The sequence below is a fragment of the Uloborus diversus genome, chromosome 7, assembly GCF_026930045.1.
Source record: "Uloborus diversus isolate 005 chromosome 7, Udiv.v.3.1, whole genome shotgun sequence".
NCBI classification, from domain to species: Eukaryota; Metazoa; Arthropoda; class Arachnida; order Araneae; family Uloboridae; genus Uloborus; species Uloborus diversus.
This window is the reverse complement of record NC_072737.1, coordinates 146583087-146608322: the sequence shown is the minus strand read 5'-3', so window position 1 is coordinate 146608322 and position 25236 is coordinate 146583087. Positions and strand designations below refer to the sequence as shown.

Sequence of the window (25236 nt, the reverse complement as noted above, 5' to 3'; positions counted from 1 at the left end):
TTTTTGCTTTACCAAATATTTTCAAGAGGCAGACATTCCATTTTGGCTGGATGCTTAGAATCTTGGTTCCTATTTTTGTTCTTGCCTCTAGGATACCTCTAACCAGGGATTCTCAAACTTTTCCGACTTGCGGCACCCTTTGAAGAATTAGGATTTTCTCACGGCACCCCAGTCCATCTCTATTATATAAGATAAGTGCACCAAATAAGACCACCCTGAGGTTCATAAAATAGTATCTCTCTCATTTATGATTGAATTGGTTCCAGCTTTTGCATGCTCATCGGATGACTTATAAAAACATAGAAAAATAAATAAATAAGTGAAAATTTAAGTTTTTATGCTGTTTTTCAGCAGTTTTAATAAAGAAAGACGATTTAGCCTTATTAGGAACAAAAATTAGACTTCAAGAACAACAAATAACCTTTTTCATGCTAATAATCTACAGAGATCCATGTCGAAACGAAACTTAACGTAAAATAAGGTCAGATAGTCTTGACATCACTCTTCTGTAATAACTTCTGTTACCTGATTTTTTGTTTGTTTCTGTTGCCAGGTAATTAGAAACTGCTTTTTGATAACACTTTATTACCAGTTAATGTTTGTGATGACGATGAAGTTACGATCTAGCAAAATTTACTATGCTGCATCAATGAGGGAAAGACCTTATTGTTGTATATGACCTTATTTTGCACACCCACCTTAAATATATATTGACGACCATGGACAATTCGCGGCACCCCTCGTCTCTATTTACGGCACATTATTGGAGAACCCCTGCGTAGCCAATTATTAAAATTCTTGGTTTTTCGTCTTGAATTAAAAGACAAAGATAGGACAAAATTAAGAATAGAGTTCAAATAATTCACAAAACACACATTCTGTTGCCTTAAAACACATATTTTTGTCACACGGGTCATTTAATAAACATATTACAAGTAATTAAATATAATTTTACACAAATAAGGTCACAAACACAAAACATTCTTTGTAACAAGTGACAGTTTGATGTGTTTTAGCTACAATCATCTTTGTTTTATTGCGTTTCTTGTCTTGAATGTATTTGAAGTACTTCCGATAGGACTTGCTTTTTCGCAATGCATATATATTTCCCATCTTTTGTGACTTGCGAATGTACAGAGATTCATCGATGTTTTGAAGATCATAATTTCACGGTAAAAAAATATTCCATCCTTGCTTCATTAATCTGAAATTAAGACATAAACAACAAATTAACTACAAATTGAAAAAGGTCCAACTATAGTTGAAATGTACTGAAAGCATTGTTAAAGGTGTGAGTATTTACGCATATATTTGCACTATATTGAAGGGATTTTATACTTTGGATTTTAATTTTCATATATTTTGATATCAGCAACCATCATTCATCTGAATACGAAGAATTAACTTTCTTAAAAAAAAATGTTATATCTAAAAACTAATGACTTGTACGTAGTGTTGTGGATCGGGTAAATACCCAGCGGATAGGTAAATATTTTTTGGGTATTTACCCGGGTATTTACCAAAGGCCTGGGTAAATACCCCATAACTGGTTGTTTTACAAAAAAAAAAAGCAAAAAGTGAATGGGAATTTTTTTTTAAATCTAAATATGAAATAATTGGTAAAACTGATACGTACATATGTATTACACAGTTTCTAATATTTTTTATTAAAAGACTCGATGAAAATATGAAAGAAACATATCGTGAACCAAAGAATCTTTCTTTCCAATGTCATAATTGGAGAAGTATAAGCAATTAAGTGATGAACTTCAGGATTTCAAAATCACAATCTATGTTAGTCACATCCAAAATTAAAAAAAAAAGAAACATGAGGAATGTTTGGAAGAATAAACTGAGAAGCATATATATATATATATATATATATATATATATATATATATATATATATATATATATATATATATATATATATATATATATATATATATATATATATATATATATATATATATATATATATATATATATATATATATATATATATATATATGTATGTATATATATATATATATAAGAAACAATATCATATACTGCATTTGTAACCTGGAAAATTCAACCAAAATGAACTGCACTACTCAGTTCAAAGGGCGCTATAGGCAGCTCTGTGATACTGGTAGACGACAAATTTGATAGCAATATAAGGTTTGAACAAGAAAGAACAAAATTTTTAAAAAAACGAAAAAGTGAAAAAATCCTGAAATACCCTGGGGCTTCATCGGGAGGTACTCCCCAAGGGTAGGGAAAAACCATGAGATGTTTCGTGAGTGCGGCTGGCGAAATTGCATAAAAAAGCAGCACTAGTCCCCGACATCTCACAAAACAAGCAAATGGTGGTACCCAAAGTCTAGAATATCAGCATGACAAGAAGTAAGAATAATGAACATTTACAAACCAAAAATACAAGCTTTTATATAAAGATAATTAGAACAATTTCATATCTAATTTAAACTACAAGAGAACAAAATTCACAATTGAGGTAGAATTACGGTAACCAGGTCGCGGCGATAAGTATTTCATTCTGGCAAACCGCTACCTTACCTTGGCGACGGAGCAATTTCGGCAACCCTACACCGAAGCTTATTCGCTATTCATTTGGCCAATCAACCATCTCAGAGTTCACAACACAAAATTGCAATTTACTTGTCTACTAAATATTTTTATTTTAATTCCATAGAACAATATTTTTAATTTCCTCAAAGGCGATTTCTTTCTGAAAACTGGCAACATATATTGCGTTTCTTCAATTTTTAGATCTTAGAAACACTTTATAAAATTTTTCATTGCAGAATATTTGTCACTTTCAAAAATTTTAAGTTGTAGATTTAAAAACTAGTTATTCATATCTTTGGATACTTTTTTGGAATATGTTTGCAGTAAGTAATTTCCTTCGTGTTTTATTGTTCAATCTTCAATTTAAAATTTCCTATTTATCGTAATAACTTATTCAGTAGGTTTGAATTAAAATTTTTGTTCTAAAGTTTCTGGATGGATCTTTTGATGTGATTTAACTTATTTAGTTGATCGTTTTAAGTTTTAAGTGAACATTACATTTACTTATGGGCTCTTTCTGTTTATTGATAAACTATTTCAGATAAATTTCGTTTTCTATCCAAGTTTTAATGTTGTTAAATTTGCTGGAAATGTAGTATGTGTCACCTTTATGTTCCTAAGGAAATCAAACATAAAAAGTGTAGCATCATTTATGTCATGAACCTTTTCGTTTTATGCGCTTTATCTTCCCACGCAGATTATGTTAACATCTTGAAAAAAGTTACCTCTTACTTGTCTATTCTGCAAACTTAATTTTAAAATAAGAAAATTAATAAAGTTCTATAAAAAACTAAGCTTTATGATATTTGTCTGCATATTTTGCTATATTTTCATCACTTAAAAATTAAAAAAGAATTTTATTTCTTTTTTTGCTTCTTTACAGTTATGATCAGAGAAAGAAAAAGATTAATAAACAGTTCTAGTTTCCAAGGCGATAGTTTGAGCTGCTATATAGACAGGCCGACGCATCAGCTTACGTTTAGCCATTTTGGATCGGATTTTTCATTGTTGCACTGCAAGGGTTACCGCAGCAAAGTCTCGAGTTTCGCCAAATTTGCCTAAAATAATTCTTTATTTAATAAACAATTCACGTGCCACTCATAATCGCTCGCAGTGAACAATAACCAAAGGCGATTACTCGCCAGAAAAGACAACCACTCAAACACGCGCTCCGATCCAAAAAGTCTGGTTTAAATCTGATGCGCCGGCTCGTATATATAGGGGCTTTAGTTTGAGCCATCCGAAGCTCCGCCCATTTTCTTTGGGTGTTTCTCATTGAAAGATTTCCTTTGTTTGCAGTGTAGTACTTTGATTACATTGAGTTGTAGGTGCCAAATTTGGCTGCTTTCAAAAAAATACGCCAACGCGACACGGTTACCGTAATTCTACCACAGTTGAACTCAATATTAAAAGAAAGAACGTATAACAATCAAATTCAAGAAACAGAAATATTGCCCTACCGCTAATCCTCCACAAGCATGCAAATGAAATGTTTCGTAAGATGCTCTGGATATTAGTTCTCAGTTAGGGTTGCAGTTAAAATTTGGATCGCTGTTTTCAGATTTGTTTTATTATTGCAGATTTTTTTATATTTAGTAATTTGTGAAATAATTATATTTTTGAACACTTTTTTACTGATACAACTATGAAAATGAATTAAAGAATACACTTTAAAATCAAAATCCTGACGTTTATCATACAAAGCTATACTGGAATCTTTATTATTTAGTTGAATATTCAGATCAAGGAAATTAACTGACTCATCCTTATTTGTTTGTTTCACCAGTAGTTCTGCTGAACTACTGCAAACTACTGTAGTAGCAGTACTACTGCTGAAACAAACAAATCTCAATATTCAACTAAATAGTAAAGATCCCAGTATAGCTTTGTATGATAAACGTCAGGATTTTGATTATATATATATATATATATATATATATATATATATATATATATATATATATATATATATATATATATATATATATATATATATATATATATATATATATATCAGTGTCTGAAACGGGAACAAAACTAGGAGGTGGTTCAACCCCATCCCAGAGCCATTGGCTTCAACTAATGTTTCCATTCCTAGTAGGCAATACATACATGTACGGACTGTTACAACATCTTCTCTATGTACAGGAAAATTCTGATTGTGCTCGAATAAATAGTTAATGGGGCTAAGCTAAAACAAGCAAGTTCTTAGTTCTTCAGCATTTATAAGATACTAGCTGTACCCGACGCGCGTTGCTACGCCAACAAAAAAATACATCATTATACTGATTTTCATGACAATCGGTTGAACGGGGCAGAAGTTGCTACTCTGCAGTGCCACCTGGTGGCGAGTGGCTTCAATGAGCATATTATGCACCTTCTCCGTGGAAAAATACATATATATAGCAATTTTCATAATAATCGGTCCAGGTATCGATTGAAGCCGTGACTATACTCAAAGTTTGTACTCAAGCAGTTTGCAAGATCAATCAATCGCTAAAAATATCAAATCGAAAAAGTTTTAATTTCCCCCGTTGCATGAAAAGCCATAAAGCAATAAAGAAAGAATTTATTTGTTCAAACTCAAGAAAAATGGCAACAGCTAACTTCTTATCAATGAGATCTTTCACGCGAATTAATTTCTGCAGCCGATAATTTTATTCGTATTTATCCAATGGATTGTGACTTAAATTGGAATAAAAAAGGAACTATCGATCGGATTTTTTTTTCGAACTGGTCTATAAACATTCCCAGTACCAAAAATAACAAACGGTGAAAGTTTCAGCTAAATCTGCCGGGTAGTTTTTGAGTTCATGGATGACATACAGACAAACATTCATTTATATATATATATAGAAGAAGAAGACAAGGTTCTAAGCATACTTTTGTTTTTCTTTACATTACATTAGAGATTAGAGGCCCTCTTTTGCAGTCTTTTTGTGTGACCCCCCGATATGGCATCCAGTTTGTCATGTGCCAATTCGGTAATAACCCCACCGACTCCGCATTATGCTTAAAATTTCGGAACCATAGAACGAGCTGCTGCCATCTGGTGTAAGAGAGGGAAGAATATATCTTTACATTCATTCATAATTATATTATCTTCAAGATTCCTGGCACAATAATGTAAAAAATACTGAAGAGTGTAACAGAAACACTTATAAAGTAGTCATAAACAGATAAATTGTCATTAATTTAACACGTTAGAATTCCAATTTGAGTTTGTGCATGTTTAAAATTTGCGTAATTTTCTGCATCTGGAGAAAGAAAAAAGTTAAAATTAAAAATTAAATTTTACTTTACTGCAGTTTTTTTTTTTTTTCAAAAGCAACGAATTAAAAATCGAAGTATCAGTGCCTTCAGCCTAATACTTGCTTGCCGTAGTAAAATACAGGGTTTGTCTCAAAAGTAATGAGATTTTATTCCAAAATATAGTTTTATTGATCAAACACGTAATAAAACTTAATACTCTTCAAGATATTCAGTAAATTACCAACCCCCCTTAGCCAGGGCCTAAAGCAGAACTACATGAAATACACCGCCAGCTCGGTCATTTCCAGCCGAGAACTGCAGTTTAGTGCATATTAGCACTCATCAGCCCGGCATAGGAAAGTGATTGAGCTGGAGATGGAAAACCTATAGCACGAAACTGCAGTCGGAAATGACTGAGCTGCCGGTGTATTTCATGTAACTCTTCAAGATAGTTTCCTCCTGCGTCTATGAACGTTTGCCCATGTGCTTTCCACGCATTGAAGGTCCTCTGGAGCTCGCTTTTGGGAATGCTTTTAAGGCACCTCGTCGTGGTATCTTGAATGCTGTTCAGGGTCTCCAGATGCTTTCCTTTTAGCTCCTTTTTCACCTATAGGAGCAAGAAGTTTGCCGGGGCTGTAGGGGTTCTGTGGCACCGTTCAGACACCGGTCCATGTCAGATAAGAATGGTTCGACAAGACTTTTGATAAAAGTATCGCGCAAATCCGAGTCTTTCGTAGCAGTTTGATGACCTGCTAGTACGACCATGGCTATATACGATCGGCCATGGTACGACAAGCAATCATCTTAGAAGGCCTGAGTGAACTAATCAAACGTTTTCTTTATCGTCTTTTGGTGTTTGACTCAAAATTTTACAGCATAGCATTGCTCCAAAGTTCTCTCCATGACGACGGCTCTGCGTGGAAGTTCACTAAAATTGACCTCCAATCGCTCCAAAAGCTTGTAGACAACTGAACCTGGTGTCTCTGGAAAGCTTAGAATCCCACCTACCACTTTCAACCGATCGCGCAGGTGTGGGCAATGTAGTCTCGTGGCAAAAAAAAAAAAAAAATCTTATTATTTTTGGGACAAACTGTGTAAGTGACTCCTTCGTTTTGGTTATCGTTAAAAATAAAAAGAGTCTCTGAATATCTAAACTGAGTGTTAAAAATTATTTTAATATCATCAACCTCAACAGAATGAACGATTCCATATTACTTAATAACTTATCGATCATTTGGAGTTCAATTCGGGTTTTGAAGGAGCTCCATTATCAATTTCTTGATTTGATGACAACTTTTTTTTTTCATGGATTACCATGGAAAAATGTTAAAGCCATCGCTACGATTATTTTAATTAGTTTGAAGAAAAAAATCCGATCCTAAAGAATTAAAAACAAAAAGCATTCAACTTTTTAGAAACATATTGTCAATGTAAAAGCACGTGATGGCACTATCTTTACCTTATACAATGTTACAGAGTCAAAAATACTCTTAAAAAAAAAAAAAAAAAAAAAAAAAAAACTAAAGATATCAATATTCTTTTTGAATTAACAATTCATTGATCTAAAACATAATAGCCAATTCCTTAGAAATTTTTCGATGTGCTCAAACCTTAAACATATTCTAGCAATGAAATAATTTATAGCTGATACAAAACTCGTTATTAATTAATTAATTAATTACGTCTGCACTTGTCAATTAAAATAAAACTACAGATACTATATACAATTACAGAAAAAATGTAGGTTTTGTGGAATTTCAGATTGGTGAACCCTAAACAAGAGCGGAACTTCCATCTTAGATTGTTGTAGCAAGATGTTTGTCCTTGTAAAACTTGTAGTTTTCTTGAACTTTTATTTAATTTTACCTACTTTTTTTATTACTACATTTTTATAACATAAAACAAATTATGAATGGTAGTTTTTTGGTAGTTATGGCATCAGTGAAGACCACATTCTGCCGGATAAGTCTCAAAATTGATACTTACTACAAGGTGGTAAATCTTTGCACTTTTTCTTCTTTACAAGGCGGGCGGGACAAGGCTTACCGCCATTTTGGGCCTCCAGTTTTATCATTCTGGTTCTTTCTCGTTTGCCATTTCCACATGTGGACGAACATGGCGACCAATCTGACCAAGGCGTGACCATGCAGTCAACCATTGTTTTGAGCGGTACAGGCATGGGCGTTGTCTTTGCCATCATCGGCTTTGTCATGGGAACGACACCTTAATTAAAATTTTAGAAATAAAAGAAATGGATAAGCATTATATACTGTAGCCTTCGCTTTACGGGATCACATCGCAACTTAAGCTAGTTGATAAGTTGAGCTATGACCTTGAGCGGTCTTTTAGGTGTGTTCAGTGAAAAAGGAACGCGTTATTGGAGAGGATTTGGGTTGGAATACTTATAGAGCAAGAGCCCGTGAGTGCCAGACCGACGTCATAGTATAAAGGCCTAAAATGTTTCTATGTAAGGACATCATTGTAGATAAGAAAGGTTCTCTATTATTTAAGCTGAGTCGAGCTGGCTTTGGCAGGAAACAGGTATCAAAGGTGCGTCAGAAACTAAACATCATTGAGTCATTCCATGTCAAGTAAGTAACCTCGTCGTCTCCACCCGACCCTCTCCGATTTGAACGAAATTTTATAGAGGTGCACAGACATGCCTTTGAAATTCATCTATACAAACTTTCAGCTTCCAAGACCCAAATTCTGAGGATCTAGGATCAATAAAAAAATGGCGGATCAGCTTTGTGAAACGAATTGCCATGTTAAGGCAGGTCCTTCATTGGAGACCATTTTGGATCCCGCATTTTTTCCCCTTTTTCAGGTATCCTAGATCCTTATGATTTGTGTCTTGGAATCTGAAAATTTAAATAGGTTAATTTGAAAGGCATGTCTGCACCTCTCTGAAACGTCCTCTAAATCGGAAATGGTTGGGTGGGGACCATAAGGTCACGTGAAATGGAGTAAATTTATGATGTTTAGTTTTTGCAGCAATTTTACGTAACTTTGCTACTTGTTTCCAGCCAAAGCCAGCGCTGCTCTAAACATTTTTTACCTTCATACTATGGCGTAAGTTTAACGCTCATGGGCTCTTCTATTATTATGCCAAACTACAACGGAAGTGAACCACCTCAACTCAGCAGCAGTTACGTTTCCTTATTACCCGAAAACCATTGTCAAGGTCATAGCTTTACTTATTAGATCCGCTCTATACATTAAACTCACATAAATAGAAAACTCGTGTCATTTTTTTGGGGGGGGGGGGACCAAAAATTTGATATTTTTACTCAGGATACTATAGACTCGACGCAATATAGTAAATTATAGAATTCTAGTCATGGTACACAGTAAAAACAATGCAGACACGTTTCTTGAAAATAATGGGCAACTAAATTTATATACTACAAGTAATATGTCTTGTAAAAAACAGGAATATTTTCCGCAAAAACTCAGTAACCTTCCTGAAATTAGTCTGGAATCTTCCTAAAGAGTACACAAATCTCCTCGATTAAAGCCAGTCATGTCGCTGGAACCTTCAGATGAACCTTCGGAAGGTTTAATTATAGTAATAGCTGGGTACCTTCCTGATTTACTAAGAAATCTCTAAAAGCGTTTTCGCAAATATGGCCAATTCTAAGATAGAATTGCAAGCAAATATCAAGAATCTAACTCGCCCGCAAATCTACAGAATCCAGAGACATATTAGTTTCTATTGGGAGCTAAGTCCATCTGGACGGCCATTTTTGAATTGAAGCCGATACATTTTATAACCACGTTCAGCTAAATCTTTAAACTAGGAGCAAAACATATTTTTCACAACAGTGAGAAGTCAGCATTCGCGCAACTTATAACAGTTCAGGAAACTTTTTGATAAAGATTCTTGATTTATACAGGAAGTTGATGAAAACCTATGAAATAGAAACGTTCTACGGAAATAAGTAGTAACGTTTCGGAATTTTTTTACAGTGCATACAATAAAAATGTAAAGTTTTAGGCATCAAAAATTTCTCATTTTTTATAGCTTAAAGTTAACGTAAGTGACAGAACAAATTTGACCCAAATTCACAATTTATTTTAAATTAATTTTCAAACTGTTACTCCCTAAATTTGGATAAATGCAGATTACCGATTACGTTAGCCGCTTTTCTTAGGTTTTACACGAGTAAATGCAATAACTGCTAGAATATAGAGTGGGGCAGTTAAACGTAAATGAATTGGGTATTAGAGTTAACCGGAATGACTGTAACAACTGGAACCAATAAAATCCTGTGGTAAAGCCCAGAAACTATGTTTAACGAGCTGATGTGTGCATCACATGACCTCCTTTTACTCCAGTTTAAAGATAATAGTGCGTCGGAACGCGCAAAGAAACACTTTAAATATTTTCACCCCAAGTTTGTTGTGAACCGAAGCAAAGAAAACGTTTTATACAGATAACTTTTCGTAATATTGGCAGTTTTAATGTGATTCAATGGTTAACTCTCTAAATATGACCAAATTGAAACCAGATTAAAAAAAAAAGAACTCCAAATTCGTCACCAAGTTGGCCACAAAACATAATGACCAAAAGCTTGGCGATATATTGCCAAGTGTTTGCCAAATTATAGCACCGCTTGAGTTTACATTGAAATTAACAATGATTTTACCCCAAAAATGTGTAAAAGATCCCCTTTGGAACATCCGAACGCAACCAAAAGAGAAGGTGCACAACTAGACCCCACTTGGAGTCTATGTACCAACTTTCAGCTTTCTAGGACAGACCGTTCTTGAGTTATGCGAGATACATACACACATACACACATGCGCACATACATACGTACATACGGACGTCACGAGAAAACTCGTTGTAATTAACTCGGGGATCGTCAAAATGGATTCTTCACGTGTCTATACGTTCTTAAGCATGTATCCACGTGTGGTCGGGTTGAAAAAAAAAATCAATATTCATTCGGGGGTGAGAAAAATGGAAATTAAGGCAGATTTTTGAGTGACAATTTTTTCGCGAATACAATACTTCCTTTTTTGTAAAAGGAAGTAAAAAGCAGCCATACTGCAAGGCATGCATACGTACCGGGTAGTTTTTGTTCACAAAGTCGGTTGCAGTCTGCGTATCTCTCGAAGTTGTTCGTATTCCCTCGACAGCCTCCATAAATGAACTGCTGGCATCTTTTCCTTTGATTGTCGAAATGCCATCGTGGGAAATAACCACGGCAAGGACCAACTTCCATCGGCTGCGAACAATTTACTGTGGAAAAATAATTTTTAATATCCTACTTAATCTAAGAAACATAATGAAAGTCATAAAAATATTTTTGCTTTTTTTTTTTTTTTTTCAATTTAGCAGCGTATTGGTCCCTTCAACGTTTGCAGAGCTTATGAATGCCACATGAGCTAGCATCGATTCTTTCATACGGCAACTCTTTCGGCGGAAGTGAAAATTTTGGCATCAGGTCTCCCACTAGGTGTATGTACCTGGTTTCAAGCAACGCGAAACTTCACTAAGAATATAAGTTTGTCGAGAGTATTCAAGCCAAATTAATACTCAAGAGATTGTTAACAGACAGCATAAACATACATGCTAACTGATAATTGTTCCTCTTTAAAGTGCAACGCCTGGAGCCGGATTCCGTCATTTACTTTAACGTAAGAGGCCAATTGTAATTTAATTTAAATTTTCTCATACGAAGTTTACCAACATAGAAAAATTTATATGAAATTCTATTCTTAACATAAGGCAGGGAACGATGGTGTTTTTTTTTTTTTTCAATCGGATTTTATTGCAGCCACTATAAACAAAATTGTAGCTTTTACACTGAGCGGTAAAATATCAGTCATAACTACTCCACCTCCGTCATTCGATCACTGACCACCATGCAGCAAGGTAAAAAATTCGACGAAAGTAGTGGCAGAGGACGACTGCATTTCTACAGTCGACGTTAAAAAATCCGATCGTCCATTTTTCTGCTGAATGTGTACGTCGCAATACCATCCCACTACTGATACGGTGTCAACTGCAAAAAAAAAAAAGAAAAAAAAAACGCTAAGTGTGTTCCCGGCCTAAGGCTTATGTGAAGCCGACCGAGCAGAGTATGGTTAGGTGCTGGTATCTTTAACCCAAAAGCTTACAAGACCTGACTCCAGTCGGTAGATTTTCAAGAAGCAAAAAATCGACAGCGTCCATGTCGTATGATAATGAAAATGTAAAAGTTCCTACGAGTACTCGTTTGCGTTGAACATCTCTTGACAAAATTGCAATTCCTAGTGGAATTTCGCATTGAATAGATCCCAAGTGCCTCCGTCTGATGGTGAAACTGAGTATCAAAATTCTTAATGATATCAAAATTGGTAATGAAATCTGGTAATAGTGGTACCACATGTAAGAATGGATGCTATATCGTAGGATTGCACTAGGTGTGCAAAAGGTAGTAACTGTAACGCAGTCCCATCAGAAACTTATCTGGTGCTAGTTTACAAAAACAAGTTTCACTATTTGAAAAAGGTTCATCAATTATCTTGACGATTATGAACGCTAAATACGCCTCAGAGCAACAGTAAGATGTCTTAGTGTTATTTCTGGGATTAGATATCTTACTGTTGCTCTGAGGCGACGATATATTATATATGTATTTTTTTTAGCTAGAAGACAATGCGTAATGGTTATTCTTTTGAAATCTCTTGTTTTGAAATATGTATTTTGTGTTTAAATATCAGTTAACGCTTCATATTATTAAGGAATATTTTTTCTTTTCAAGTTTCAGATTTTATCAAAAAAGACATCAAATGAAAAATTTTCATAAGTGCTTAAAATTGTACCAATAGTTTTCTTTTATTGATACGGACATCTTACTACTATTATATATGCGAAAGTTTGTCTGTATGGATGTATGGATGTATGGATGTTTGGATGTATGGATGTATGGATGTTTGTTACTCTTTCACGCAAAAACTACTGAACGGATTTTGATGAAACTTTACAATAATATAGCTTATGCATCAGAATAACACATAGGGTAGTTTTCGTCCCGTTATGGGGGGCAAAACCCATCTTAGGGGAGCAATAAAATACAATTTTCGTATAAATTCTCTAATATAGGGATGAAAAAATACTTGCACATATTTACATTATATGTCCATCAAAAGCTCTGATTTTTCTGCTGAAGATGGCACTTAATCGAAATTTCTAGGTAGAATAAAATACGAGTTATGAGCTTTTTAGTTCCATGTTCGAAGGCTTTCCTAAACTCAATACAGTATTTAGTGTATCATCTCAGCTCCCTGTCGATAGCGACTATTGTTGTATTGTTGACTATCTTTGCTTTTCGTGACTGTTCAAGGCTTTTCTCAAGTCAAATCTTGAAGTAAGATTTTTGCACAAGATTGGCAAATAATACATGATTTGGCTGATCATTTTCCATTTAAACGGAACTTTAGTGTAATTAATGGTTTTTATTATTATTCATGCTGATTGAAGACTTACTCATTATCCAATCAACCAGCAGATCGCCAAAATTTTTGCAGAAATATTTCCGTAGCTGATGCATTTGGCAGTTTTTTTCTATGTTGCTGTTTTTGAAGCCGAAGACTACGTCATAATATTTCTCAGTTTTCACCATGTAAACAAAATATCGCCAATCAAAGAATCTTTAAAAAACTTTTTTTACTGTGTTGAATAATCCAGCATTAAAATTAAGCAAATCCATAAACAGTACAAAAACTTCCATTAATTTTTCCTTTTTGCACAATTTCAAACAATCGTCAAATTTTACTACTTATTTTGGAAACATTTCGAATGAAACTCTTTAGCGCCATTTTATGGTGACCAAAAGTATCTCAGCACCTGGCGATAATATCTTTGTAACGAAAATTAATACATCGTTTTTACAAAGTAAGGAAAGAAGGAGGGAGCATCATCGAAGGTATCCCAAAACGATTCCCGCAAATTCGGTAAAATCGCACCAAGAGCCCACAATGATTGAAATTTCCCAAAATAACTAAAGCAAGTATAAGGGGATAACGAGCAACGTCAATAGCAATACAGAGAAGGTTTTAGACTCCATGTTAAAAAAAAAAGTATCAACAGATTAATCTTTTTAAACATGAGAAGAATAATTTCATGTTTTGGAAATTTGTATATGCTTAAATATAGTGCTTTCGTTTCTAAATCAATACTATTTTGTTCTTTATACTTATTGCTATTTTACTTTTATGGGTAAGGAAGAAACTCTACTTTTAATCATGTCAAAAAAATGTGTTTTAAATTCTTTCACTTAAACCAGAAAAAAAAAGCAAGTAACGATTTTTTCTCATAATTATTACTGACCCAGGCAACGCCGGGTATTTTTGCTAGTTAAAAATAAAAATATTTAAAAATAAAATAAATTAATGAAAAAAAAGTTGGGGAAAAAAAAGATTTTAATTAGGTAAAATCTGAATTTTTTTGTTCAACATTTTAGTTTTGATAGAGGCAGTGAGAAGCAAAGGGATATAAGTGGATATTTTCAAGTTTTGAGTAAAATGCGTTTAAAGATAAGATCCTAGGTAGGCTTTCATTGAAAATTTTTCAAATCATGCTGTATAACAGCATCTACCAGGGCCACTAGTACTATATCTTGCCCCAAGACAGAGGAGAGATTCACTACCATTTGTGTACTGGTTACCTCCAAATTTTTAATTTTGCCACTTACATCCCTTTGCTTCTCATTGCTTCAATGGCGTAACACTTTCATTTTTTTCACTGTCAAATCATTTACTTTTAACGTTTGATCTGTTATCTTTAATATCCAAAATTTCTCAATAAAACTAATTCATTGTAAACAGTAGCGTCATTAAACACCTTCAGAATAACTTTTGACAGTTTAAAGAGAAATAAAATAATGCGTTAGTGTGTGAAATGATTGCAAACATACTAACTTTTTGATTCAATGGCGATGCAGTCTGGCACTTCTGCCATGCATGGCGTTTGCTGCATTAACTCGACGTTACATACACTTATGGCCGTGGGGTTAATGTACAGACGAGTGCGCAACTTCAATCCTTTGCCACACGTGACGGTACAGGGAGACCAATCTGACCAATTAGTCACCACACATCGGGGATCAGGCTGTAAGAGTAAGAGAGATTATAGTGGGACTCGTGTTGCTTGAAAAAAAAAATCAATCCAACATTTAGAAACTCCACAAATACTTAATTAATAACCTATTTACAAACTATCTACATGAGAGCAAAAAAAAAAAAAAAAATAAATAAAAAAAAAAATGCATTGACCCCATATTTGCTGTTCATGCGGAAAATACTGATAAAAAAATTCACCTTTACCATTTTTTATAGTCAGTAATTAGAACTAAAATGATTTCAAAGTGAACCATTCTCCTCTTCCAATGATTTACTGAATGTTAAACCTTTAAATTGACTATAAAGCTAAGATACTGCTTGTTTAACCAACCGCAATAAGAACACATCCCTATCGGGGGGGGGGGAGGAGAGATCATTGCAAGGAGTATTTTCGACTTAGGTGGGTTTACTTAGGACATTTTGTGTTCATAAATTACATCATACTTTTTTTTAGCATTTTCAATCTCTCCCCCCCACCCTTTTGTCTTAAGGGCCATTTGACGGTATTTTGGAAAAAAATGTAGAGTCTGTAACATGACACTTTTTTGCCACAACTATTTAAATTACTGTTTGATTTGCAAATTATTTTTATTTGAGTTTGTGTGTTGGTAGGACAAACTCAAAATAAAATAATGTGCTAATCAAACAATTAGTTAAATAGTTATGGCAAAAAAAAGTCATTTTACGGACTCTATATAAATGTCCAAAATACCGTGATGACCCTAAAGGGGTCTCGCTTCTCGCTTCATGTAACATTTCGTGCTTCTTTTGATAAACGAATTGTTAGGAATAAATTTGGGATGTTACACTTCTTTTTACCTCCTCCCTCCCTCTTGTCACAAACTGTCAATATTTCACGAGTCCTTCTCCCTCCTTCAAAGCTTGACATTATTTGTTAATGACCCCTTGCTCCTTTCCCCTGGAAAAGCAAAAGATTTCAGAGGAGGTATTGCGCAACTGTCTGTTGCTATGTAAACGGGGGATGGAATCAGAAATCACTTCTCCCGGCTTTAAGCAAGTTCATTGCATTTTCTGTGTAAACGTGCCATCTATGTGCAATTCAAGAAACCATGAATAGTTTTGTAGCATAAAGAACAGAAACTTCAGATAAAACGTTTTGAGGTAACAGAAAGTATCTTCGACAATACACATTACAGGTAAGTACATAAAATATTTTAATCACTAACCTGCGCTTCGGGGCACATTGGCTTCATCCCCATACAAGCTTCTTTCTCTAATAGAAGAGTGTTGCATGTTTTTCGATCTTTTTTGTTGAGATACTTGCGGCTCCTGGTTCGTACACCTTTTCCGCAAGTTACAGAACATTCAGACCATTCATCCCACTCAGTTGTTAAACAACTGTCAAATCAGAGCATTGTATTACTTCATAAATAATAAGAGCATTGTATTAGTCATTGTTGATGATGATTAAGAGTAATTTAGATGTGTTCTTTCGAGTTTTGCTCAAATAATAAATAATTTGAGGTTTTAAAATGTAAAAAAGCATTATATTTTGATTAGATTTTAATTTTAATCCCATACTTAATGATCATCATAAACCCATTCATAACCACGCGGAGGTTTATAGGACCAATAACGAAGGCAGCACACCGCCTCATAACGTTCCCTTTTTCAAATCTGACAAATGCTGCTAGAAATGTAGTTGAGATTTTTCTTAAGGTATGAGAATTTTTATTTTTTTTAGAAAGAATGTGTGTATGTGTGTGTGTGTGAAATTCATCTTCGAAGATGCAATATACAAAAACACTAAAGACCGTAATATCGAAAAACTTCATGAAAAAAATAATAATAATAATACAGCTCTTTACGAAGAAATCCCCCCCTTCCATTTTTTACTGAACTAATTATTTATTTAAAATATATTTTATAGAGACTTAATGAAACAATTCAGGTTTTAAGATTGGACTGATATCAGCAGCAACTCGTTAAGCTTTCATCTGGAAACAAAATACGAGTGTTGATCCAAAAGTAAGGTTCCCATAAATTTTACATGTATACAGCACCGTCTATTCTCATTGAAATTTACATTGGTGGGAAGAAAAATCGTTTCTCAATTTTTACACATAATCGCCATTTTTTCCTGTGCATTATTGTCGACGGTGCCTTAACTTCTATATCGAGTGTCACAGGATTCCACTAACAGAGTAGGACATGACAGTCCACTCCGTTCAAACCACTCCGTTCTTGATTGCTTTTCGGAGTCTAGTAATTACCAGTTGTTTCCTAAGTTAAAGGAACACTTTAATGGCCAACGTTTCCGGAGCTACGACGAAGTCAAAAAAAGGGATGAAATGCTTGCTCAACGAGTTGGCGGTGGAATTCTGTGACAGTCTATATAGTCCAGTCAATAGGTAGAAAAAAACGGGCTTGCCTTACAAAAAATGGGGTCAAAGATTTTACCTTTTAAATTTGTGTATACTAGTGCCAATATGAAAAAACCAAGTTATCCAACATGAAAGACCTCGGAAGAACTTATGGGGGTCGAAAACCCCCAAAAATTTGTGACTTTTTGTAGTATTTTCAAAATATCTCAAAAATGGTTAAAATTACAAAAAAACGTCCAGTACAAATGTTACAGAGGATTAAATTTCCTTCAACTTTTGTTATTACAACATTTTTGTAGCATGAAAAGCAAGCGAGTTACAGCTTCTTGAAAGTCACACTTTTTCTGAACCCCTTCAGCGAAGTGCGTGAAAGCGCATCGGATAACGGAGGAAAAAAGGAGAAACGCCGGCAGTCTGACCTTGGAAATCATTTGTCTTTCACAGCTGAGGGTAAATGCCTCCGTTCCCTTTAATTTAAACAAAACACCCCCATTCCATCCCCCCCTTTTTTTCTCCAAACGAGATGAATCGACTCAATAGCTACTCATGTTGGTCACTTCAGGGTTTGAGCGAGAGTATGTTTTTTATATTTGTGTGTTCTGAATTACAATTTTTTTCCTAGAAATGATTACGCCTGATCAAGGTGTTTATTATTATTATTATTATTATTATTATCATTATTATTTGCAAAATCAGTTTGCATGAATGCGAAATAAAGATTGTGAAGGAGAAGGGAACAGAAAATCTTCAAATATGCAGCGCAAAACGGCAAAATGAAGAACATCAGCGTTTTTTGAAGTTCTTAAAAGAAGTGACAATTCACACTGCCTGTCACAAATGCTATATCAATGAGCAATCAATCTCTTCCCTTGAAGTAATGGTTGAACCTAACATGTTAACTAAATTCCTTAAGAAAGATTTCTGGCAAATTATAACAAAAAGAATTGTCTTATTCTACTTCTTGAGATATATTTCGAAGAGTGTGGCATTGAAGTCAGGCAGACTCAAGATGATGCCGACTCACTCACTTACTGCTCTTTCAAAGGCAAAAGAAATTGAAAAGGTTGTTATAGTGAGCGAGAGGACTGATGACAGCTTTAGGACAGCCTTTCAGCAACTTGTTCTTTTTAAAACCTGGAAGAGGGAATGCTTGTGATTTGTTTTTTTCCCCAATAAATCTTTTAAGTTTGACCCCAGCAATATTATTTTCATCCATGCGTCTAGTGGGTGTGATACGACTACGGCGATCTTTGGCCAAGGCAAAATTAAGTTGTACAAAATAGTCAAAAAAAAAAAAAAAAAAAAAGAAAAAAAAACCTCCTGAAATTAAGGAAGCTATTGAAGTATTTATGGACCCAATCTGTCATCATGATGCCTTCCTTAGCTGCAGCTGGAGAAAACATTTTGCAAATATTATACACAGGTGACGTAAAGTATTTGAACCTATCTTTGGATACTTTGCAATTTAATCTTTTTATAAAACTAGTATACAGGGCTAAGATAAATCTTGCAGGGGTACCTCCTACGTTCGGGGAGGGGGGGGGGCATGCTGGACGTTATTACTCATATCGGTTCTACCACCAAATTCAAAGTTGGTTAAGCAACATAATTGATCCGGAGAAATGGTGTTGGGAACGCAGGACGCAAGGTCTAATGCATGTTGACACGAAAAGAGATTCAGTTACTCAGAATCTTTTGAAGATTGTACCTTGTACCTGCAAGAAAAACTGTACTGGAGCCTGTTCTTGTCACAAGGCAGGTTTAAAATGCTCCAGTACGTGCAAACACTGTAGTGGCACAAATTGTGAAAATGTTGCAGAAATTTCATCTTTGGATGAGACTGCTGAAGAAGATAATTTGTTCCAGGAGCTTTTGGAATTACCGCAACAAGGAGATGAACAATTAAAGGACCACAGCTTCTTTCTACCCCCTACAGATTCTGAACTGGGAGAACCTGGACCTTCAAAACGGCTTCGAAGAAGATAAACAGCGTATTTTGTTGCTATTTCTCTATTTGCTTTAAGGTCGAATGAATCTCTCTGTAATTTAGATGTATGTATTAATCTTCTACAGTTGGATTTTCATTTTGTAAGGGTTTTCCATGCCTCAAAAAGTCAGTTTTTGCAGAATTTTTTCAAAGTGTTCATTACGTATTACTATTGTACCTTTATTTATTCATTTTTATGTATATTGTTTACTTATTATCACCCTAATATTTATTCATTCACATTTATATTCGAAGATTGCATTTTCGCTTGTAATAGAATAGATGGTACGAATTATGTGCTTTAAATGAATGTGAAGATTTTGTAATTCAAATGCAAACTGCAATATAAATCATATGTTATTGAAGTCTGACGGAAGACTACCTCTGTCAGACTAGAAATATTAGTTCGTGAGCGGTGGGGGAGGGTTTATTATTATTATTGTATCAGAGCATAGGATGCATAACTGTGTTGATTGTTTGCTTATTAGCTGCCTAATATTCATTCCTTCACATTAATATTTAAAAATCGCATCTTTGTTTGCAATAATTAGACAAGAATGTACGAATAATATCCCTCAAATGAATGTATATATTGTGTAATCCAGTTACAAACAACAATATATCATCTATTATTGGAGTCTGATGAAGACTACCTCTGTCAGATCAGAAAAGTTAGTTCGTGAGCAGTGGGGAAGGTTTTTTTTTAAATTATTATTGCATCGTCGTATGTGCTTTAAATGAATGCGTATATATGTATTTCAGTTTCATAATACATCGTTTGTTTTTGGAGTCTAGTGGGAACTAATCTGTCAGCCAGAATTGCTATTGTGTCCAGCGGGGGGGGGGGGGAGGAGGTGAGCAAGAAACTCAAACTACTCTAACTCTCGATAAACTCTCTGAAACTAAAGTTTCTATTGAAGTTCTAATAATTATAACGCCTTGCTTTCAGTGTGAAAGCTTTTTTTTTTCGGAGTGGAGGAAAACTGCCTATTTTCAAAGAGCTATAGCAAGCTTGTTATTTGTGCTACAAAAAAGTTGTAAATACAAAAGTTGTAGGAAATTTTATGTTCTTTAAACTTTACATTTAAAACTTTTTTCTAAGTTGAACCATTTCGGAGATATTTTGGAAAAAACAAAAAAAAAGTCATAAATTTTTGTGGTTTTTCGGCCCCCAAAAGTTCTCCCGGGGTCTTTCGTGTTGGATAACTTGGTTTTTCCATGTCGGCACCAATATGTACAAATTAAAAAAATAAAATCTTTGACCCCATTTTTTGCAAGGTAAAATGTATCTATTGACGGGACTAATACAGAAGTTAGGGCACCGTCGACAATAATGAACAGAAAAAGACGACGATTATGTATAAAAATAGAGAATCGCTTTTTCTTTCCAGCGATGTAAATTTCAATGAGAATAAACACTGCTGTATATTTGTAAAATTGATGGGAACCTTACTCCTTCGTACTAATGTAGCTTTAAAAAGAATCACATTAAAACTGAAGAGAAGCCTAGAGGTTATTCAAGCAAATGGTCACTCAAAAAGTATTTGGATGTAACAGAAACTAAATGGAAACATTCGAGACGTGATCCTTCGAACTGAAGATTCGTCTCGCAAGCGTCTACAGTTAAGATTATTTGTTGTACGTGGAGTCGTACGGGAAAGTTTGGTCGTCCAGAACACTTTAAGCGTAATGTCAGAATGTAAATGAAAATATTTTCTCTACCTTCTTTTATTCGTTTTGAATAATCCCGAAGAAATCGATCCGAATACCAGTGAACCAGTATCCGAAAAATACAAAGAAAAAAAGTTGCCTATCTCAGAGATGGATGTTTCGCAGGGAAAACAATAATAATAATAATATAAAGTAAAATAAATGAAAAAAAAAAAAAAAGAAAAGAAAAGCATGTTTCAATCAAAAGTCCATCAGACCATTTTTAAAAGGAACTGATGTGGCAGAATAGGTCATCTATTCTGCCGTGCTAAGCTCAAAAGTCGTATCTGCAGTTAGTTCATAAGGAGAAATCTCCGTTCAAAGTTTTGCTTTTCCATGTATTTGATTTAGGTGATACTTTTTGAAATTAAATACATATATATATTTCCTACTGGCAAATGACCATAAAGCTCTGTACTTAGGTGAAATATGTGACAAAGAACCACCTGGTGACCGTACTGCCGTGCTAAGCACAAAAGTCGTATCTAAACTTTTTGTCAAAAATGAATTACGGTCAAATATGTGACAAAGAACCACCCGGTGACCGTACTGCCGTGCTAAGCACAAAAGTCGTATCTAAACTTTTTGTCAAAATTGAGTTACGGTCACCAGGTGGTTCTTCGTCACATATTTCACTTTAATACAATTTTTTTATGGTCATTTGTCAATAGGAAATATATTTTTCAATATTCTGAAAAAGCTGCACCTGAATCAAACACATGGAGGCGCACAAAAACTTTTAAAGGCAATTTCTCATTTTCAATTCAACTGCAGATACGACTTTTGCGCTTAGCACGGCAGCGTAGCTCAATTTCGATGAAAAGTGCAAATACGACTTCTGTGCTAAGCATAGCAGTATTTGAAGCGCATCAAAGATAAACCTAGCGAGACTACAAAACAATATTCGCAGACTTTTTTACCTTCCACACTCTCTGGATATTTCTGTGCACGCTTCTTTTTTGACTAAAGATACTTCGCAACCAGACATTTCTGCCTTTTGCTTGTTCAGATATCTACGAGAACTCATTCGCAAGCCTTCGCCGCACGTCACACTGCAGGGCCCGAATTCTGTCCACTCACCAACTCGACATTCCACTGAAACAAAGTTAAATGCTATTTAACTTTGCACCAAGTCCCATTTTTCAATACGTTTGACTTTTAAAAAAGACAATACAAACAACAAAGAAATATTATATAAACCTTATTGGTTATTCCACGAAAAAGCAGACATTTTGTTCCGCACGTGACAGATGTATATTTCGTTTCAAAACAGTAATAAGCCAAACTTCTTTGCCTAAGATATGACTCGTGTAGTGAGTGAGGTTTTTTACGTAAAAAATCTTTGTTACATTTTTAAAATATTACTTTTGGCATAAAATGTAGAGCTGTCACGTGTCTCACAAAATATCTAATTTACTGTGTAATAGCCCCTTACTTGTATCTTTTCGAAATTCTCACTAGAAAGTAATTAGTAGGAAAGCAAAGAATATAATAGATTTTCAACAGTAGAATCGAAGGATGTATTGCTAGAACCAAGAACTTTGAAGCTGATGTCCAAATGTGTTTCCCACATGTGACAGTAAAACTTCATTTTACCAATTAAAAAATAAATTAGAAAAAATTGCTTAGCAACTCACACAAGTCAAGTACTTTTACTGAGTCAACAAATTTTTAACTGCCAACCCTTATTAATTTGTGTACAGATGAAATCATAAGGAAAACTTCCAACAAACTGTCCAACGCTTAACCGTGAAATCACCCATTGCATAATTCAATAATTCTGAAGGGGCTGTTTGGAACATTCAGAAGGTGAAGAGAGTGAAGTTTTCAAATCTTGTAGCAAGGATATCAAGTCTCATGATATATTTCAAAATAAAATATTGGCAGAAATCAGGTTTCCTTCACTATTTTCTCGTAAAACACCATTTTTCGTCGTTCCATTCGTCGTAGTTGAACCATGTGACCTCGGATCTTTGCCTCAGTGGTTCCTAAGCTAATGACTGGACTTACTCCCTCCAGTTACTAATTCCTGCTCTAAGGTTTGGAAGATGTATTTAAAGTTGTTGAAAAGTGCTCTTCCTTTACGCCAATAGTCTATGCAATACTATAAATGATAGATATCTTGTGGTGTTGTTAAGTGAAAAGGGGGAGCGTTTAAACATTTATAAAATACTTTCCTGCCATAAAGTTTTTATATTTTTACTACAATAGATTATTTTGTAGACAATTTCTGATGGGGCTCAAAGGGACTCTAAGTGGAAGAACAGATTTTCTAACAATGTGAAAAGGTGGTCTAGGCCCTGTGTTCAATGTAGTCTTTTTGTTAGGACAAGACCTATGTCTCCCAGAAGACCCGGACAATATCTTCTGCTTAATAGAAATAATCTCAATATTTTCTCGCGCTTTGCAGCAACGCATGTCAGTGCCATTGCTTCAAAGTAGGGTAAATGTTTACCTTGCTTTAGTACACATGGGGAATGCGTTTAGAACGCTATAATTCGAAAAAAATGTTCCTGTTGTATAAGTGGGCGTTAAATGGGTTCTAAATGTGTGCTCAGAAAGTACTGAAATATGTTCCGTAATTTTTCTGAAAGCGTACCAAATGTGTCTAACTCAGGATGTTTGTTAAATTTAAACTTGGTAACAGAACACATTAGCCGCGTTCATAACGCACTTTCCGACCCGGTAAATCCTTGCTCTGGCTCCACAAAAAACCGATTGAAAAATTCCCCGTTTCCATGTAAAAAGAGGTTCTTCCATTGTACCAGAGAAAGCGGTTTTTACCCAGCATCCTTAGCGGCTAGTAGACGAACTTGTTTCGCGTAATGCGTCCTGGGTAAAAACACCGCTTTCACTCCAGAAGCTAGCAGGAGTAAAAAGATTCCACATAAACCCCGCAAATAACCGGAATGCGGGGAAAAGCAGGTTTTTTTCGGAGTCGAAAGTGTCCATGGAAACGGCCCTATTGGGGGCACAGTTGGGACCAGATAAGGGACAAATTTGGAATGCATTTATGCGCCTCCATCGCTATCTTCTGCACCAGTACAATTTTTTTTTTAGCATTTTTAAACTACCAGTAAAATAATTCTCTGTATGTGGATACTAGTAGAAATTTTGCTGCACTGGATCACTATTTATTGGCGTCGTAAATGTCTTTATAAAGGTAGAAGGTCATTCCTGGTAGAAAACTGGGGGATGGACTGTCCAGGCGGTTGCCGTCTGCCATGTGAAGTTGCAAAATTAACAGCAAAAACTTAAAGAAGATGTAAGATATATTTGGAAAAAGGAAAGTGTTCCATAAGTACTCTAAAATTGTTCAAAAATGCTTGCAACAAAGTTTTTTAAGAAGGGACATGTGTCAGTGCTTAGAAAGTGTTCTCAAATGTGTTTCAAAAAATGTTTTGGAAACTGTTTTACAAGATGTTATTTAAAGTACTAAAAAAAGGGACAAGTATTCGTGTACAAAGTCTGTTCAAAAAATGTTTCAAGATTTGCAGTGTAGACCTTGAATTATCGATACAGCATTTCTGATCAGGTTTTTTTCCTCCGACTGAGAATGATTTATCAGCCTTTAGAACTTCAGTTTGCTAACTTTATTGAACCGCTAGTAATTTTTCTTATGTGAAACTCTAATGTACTAATTTTTCAATCCAGGAAGAAATCAAGATTTTACTTTTTATTAATACAGGTCGAAAGAATAAATGCTTGCACAATGGAATTATTTATAAAAACTTACTTCTATTATCAGGAGATTCTGTGGTTTGAATGATGACAGGTGCTTGAGGGAAATCATAATCTTCGCATGACTTTTCATACACCCCCTGTCTAGTGACAAGCAAACGAGCAACAGGTTTCATGGTTGCCCCCGACGGATCATAAAATGGCGAAAGAGGGTTGTTCGGGGTGGACGAAGTGAGTCGACGAATTCTGTCTTTGGGTAAAGTTGGTATCTTTGGAGACTGAAAGTAAAAGCATTGTTTCAAACAGGTAAAATGTTGCTTTTATTTCTACCATGGGTGGAGAATAAGTGTGTAGTACAGGAGAAAAAACGAATTCATTTTTTCGTACACCAACATTTTTTTATTGAACATGTATTCGGTCTTTTACTTTCGAGTAGTTCTAATTCACTTCCCATCAGATTTTTTTTTAAATTTTTTTTTAAAAGCATCTATCAAGTTTAAAAGGTCAACGTATTCTAACTAGCGTAAAAAAATCCGCTTGATAATAAGACAAAGTTTTGGGAATCAAAATAAAGAA

The 25236-nt window shown here is 34.7% G+C and overlaps 1 protein-coding gene across 1 annotated transcript in view; it reads right to left on the bottom strand.

Moving 5' to 3' along the window:
• Nucleotides 1–891: 891 nt before the first annotated feature.
• The window catches only part of LOC129225789 (spondin-1-like), a 42771-nt gene continuing 18426 nt past the window's right edge, over nucleotides 892–25236 (bottom strand). Inside the window, 7 exon segments of the mRNA XM_054860299.1 lie at nucleotides 892–1204; nucleotides 7810–8046; nucleotides 10898–11071; nucleotides 14737–14926; nucleotides 16125–16296; nucleotides 21900–22074; nucleotides 24716–24938. Coding sequence (XP_054716274.1) covers nucleotides 1200–1204; nucleotides 7810–8046; nucleotides 10898–11071; nucleotides 14737–14926; nucleotides 16125–16296; nucleotides 21900–22074; nucleotides 24716–24938 — 1176 coding nt within the window. The 3' untranslated portion in view covers nucleotides 892–1199.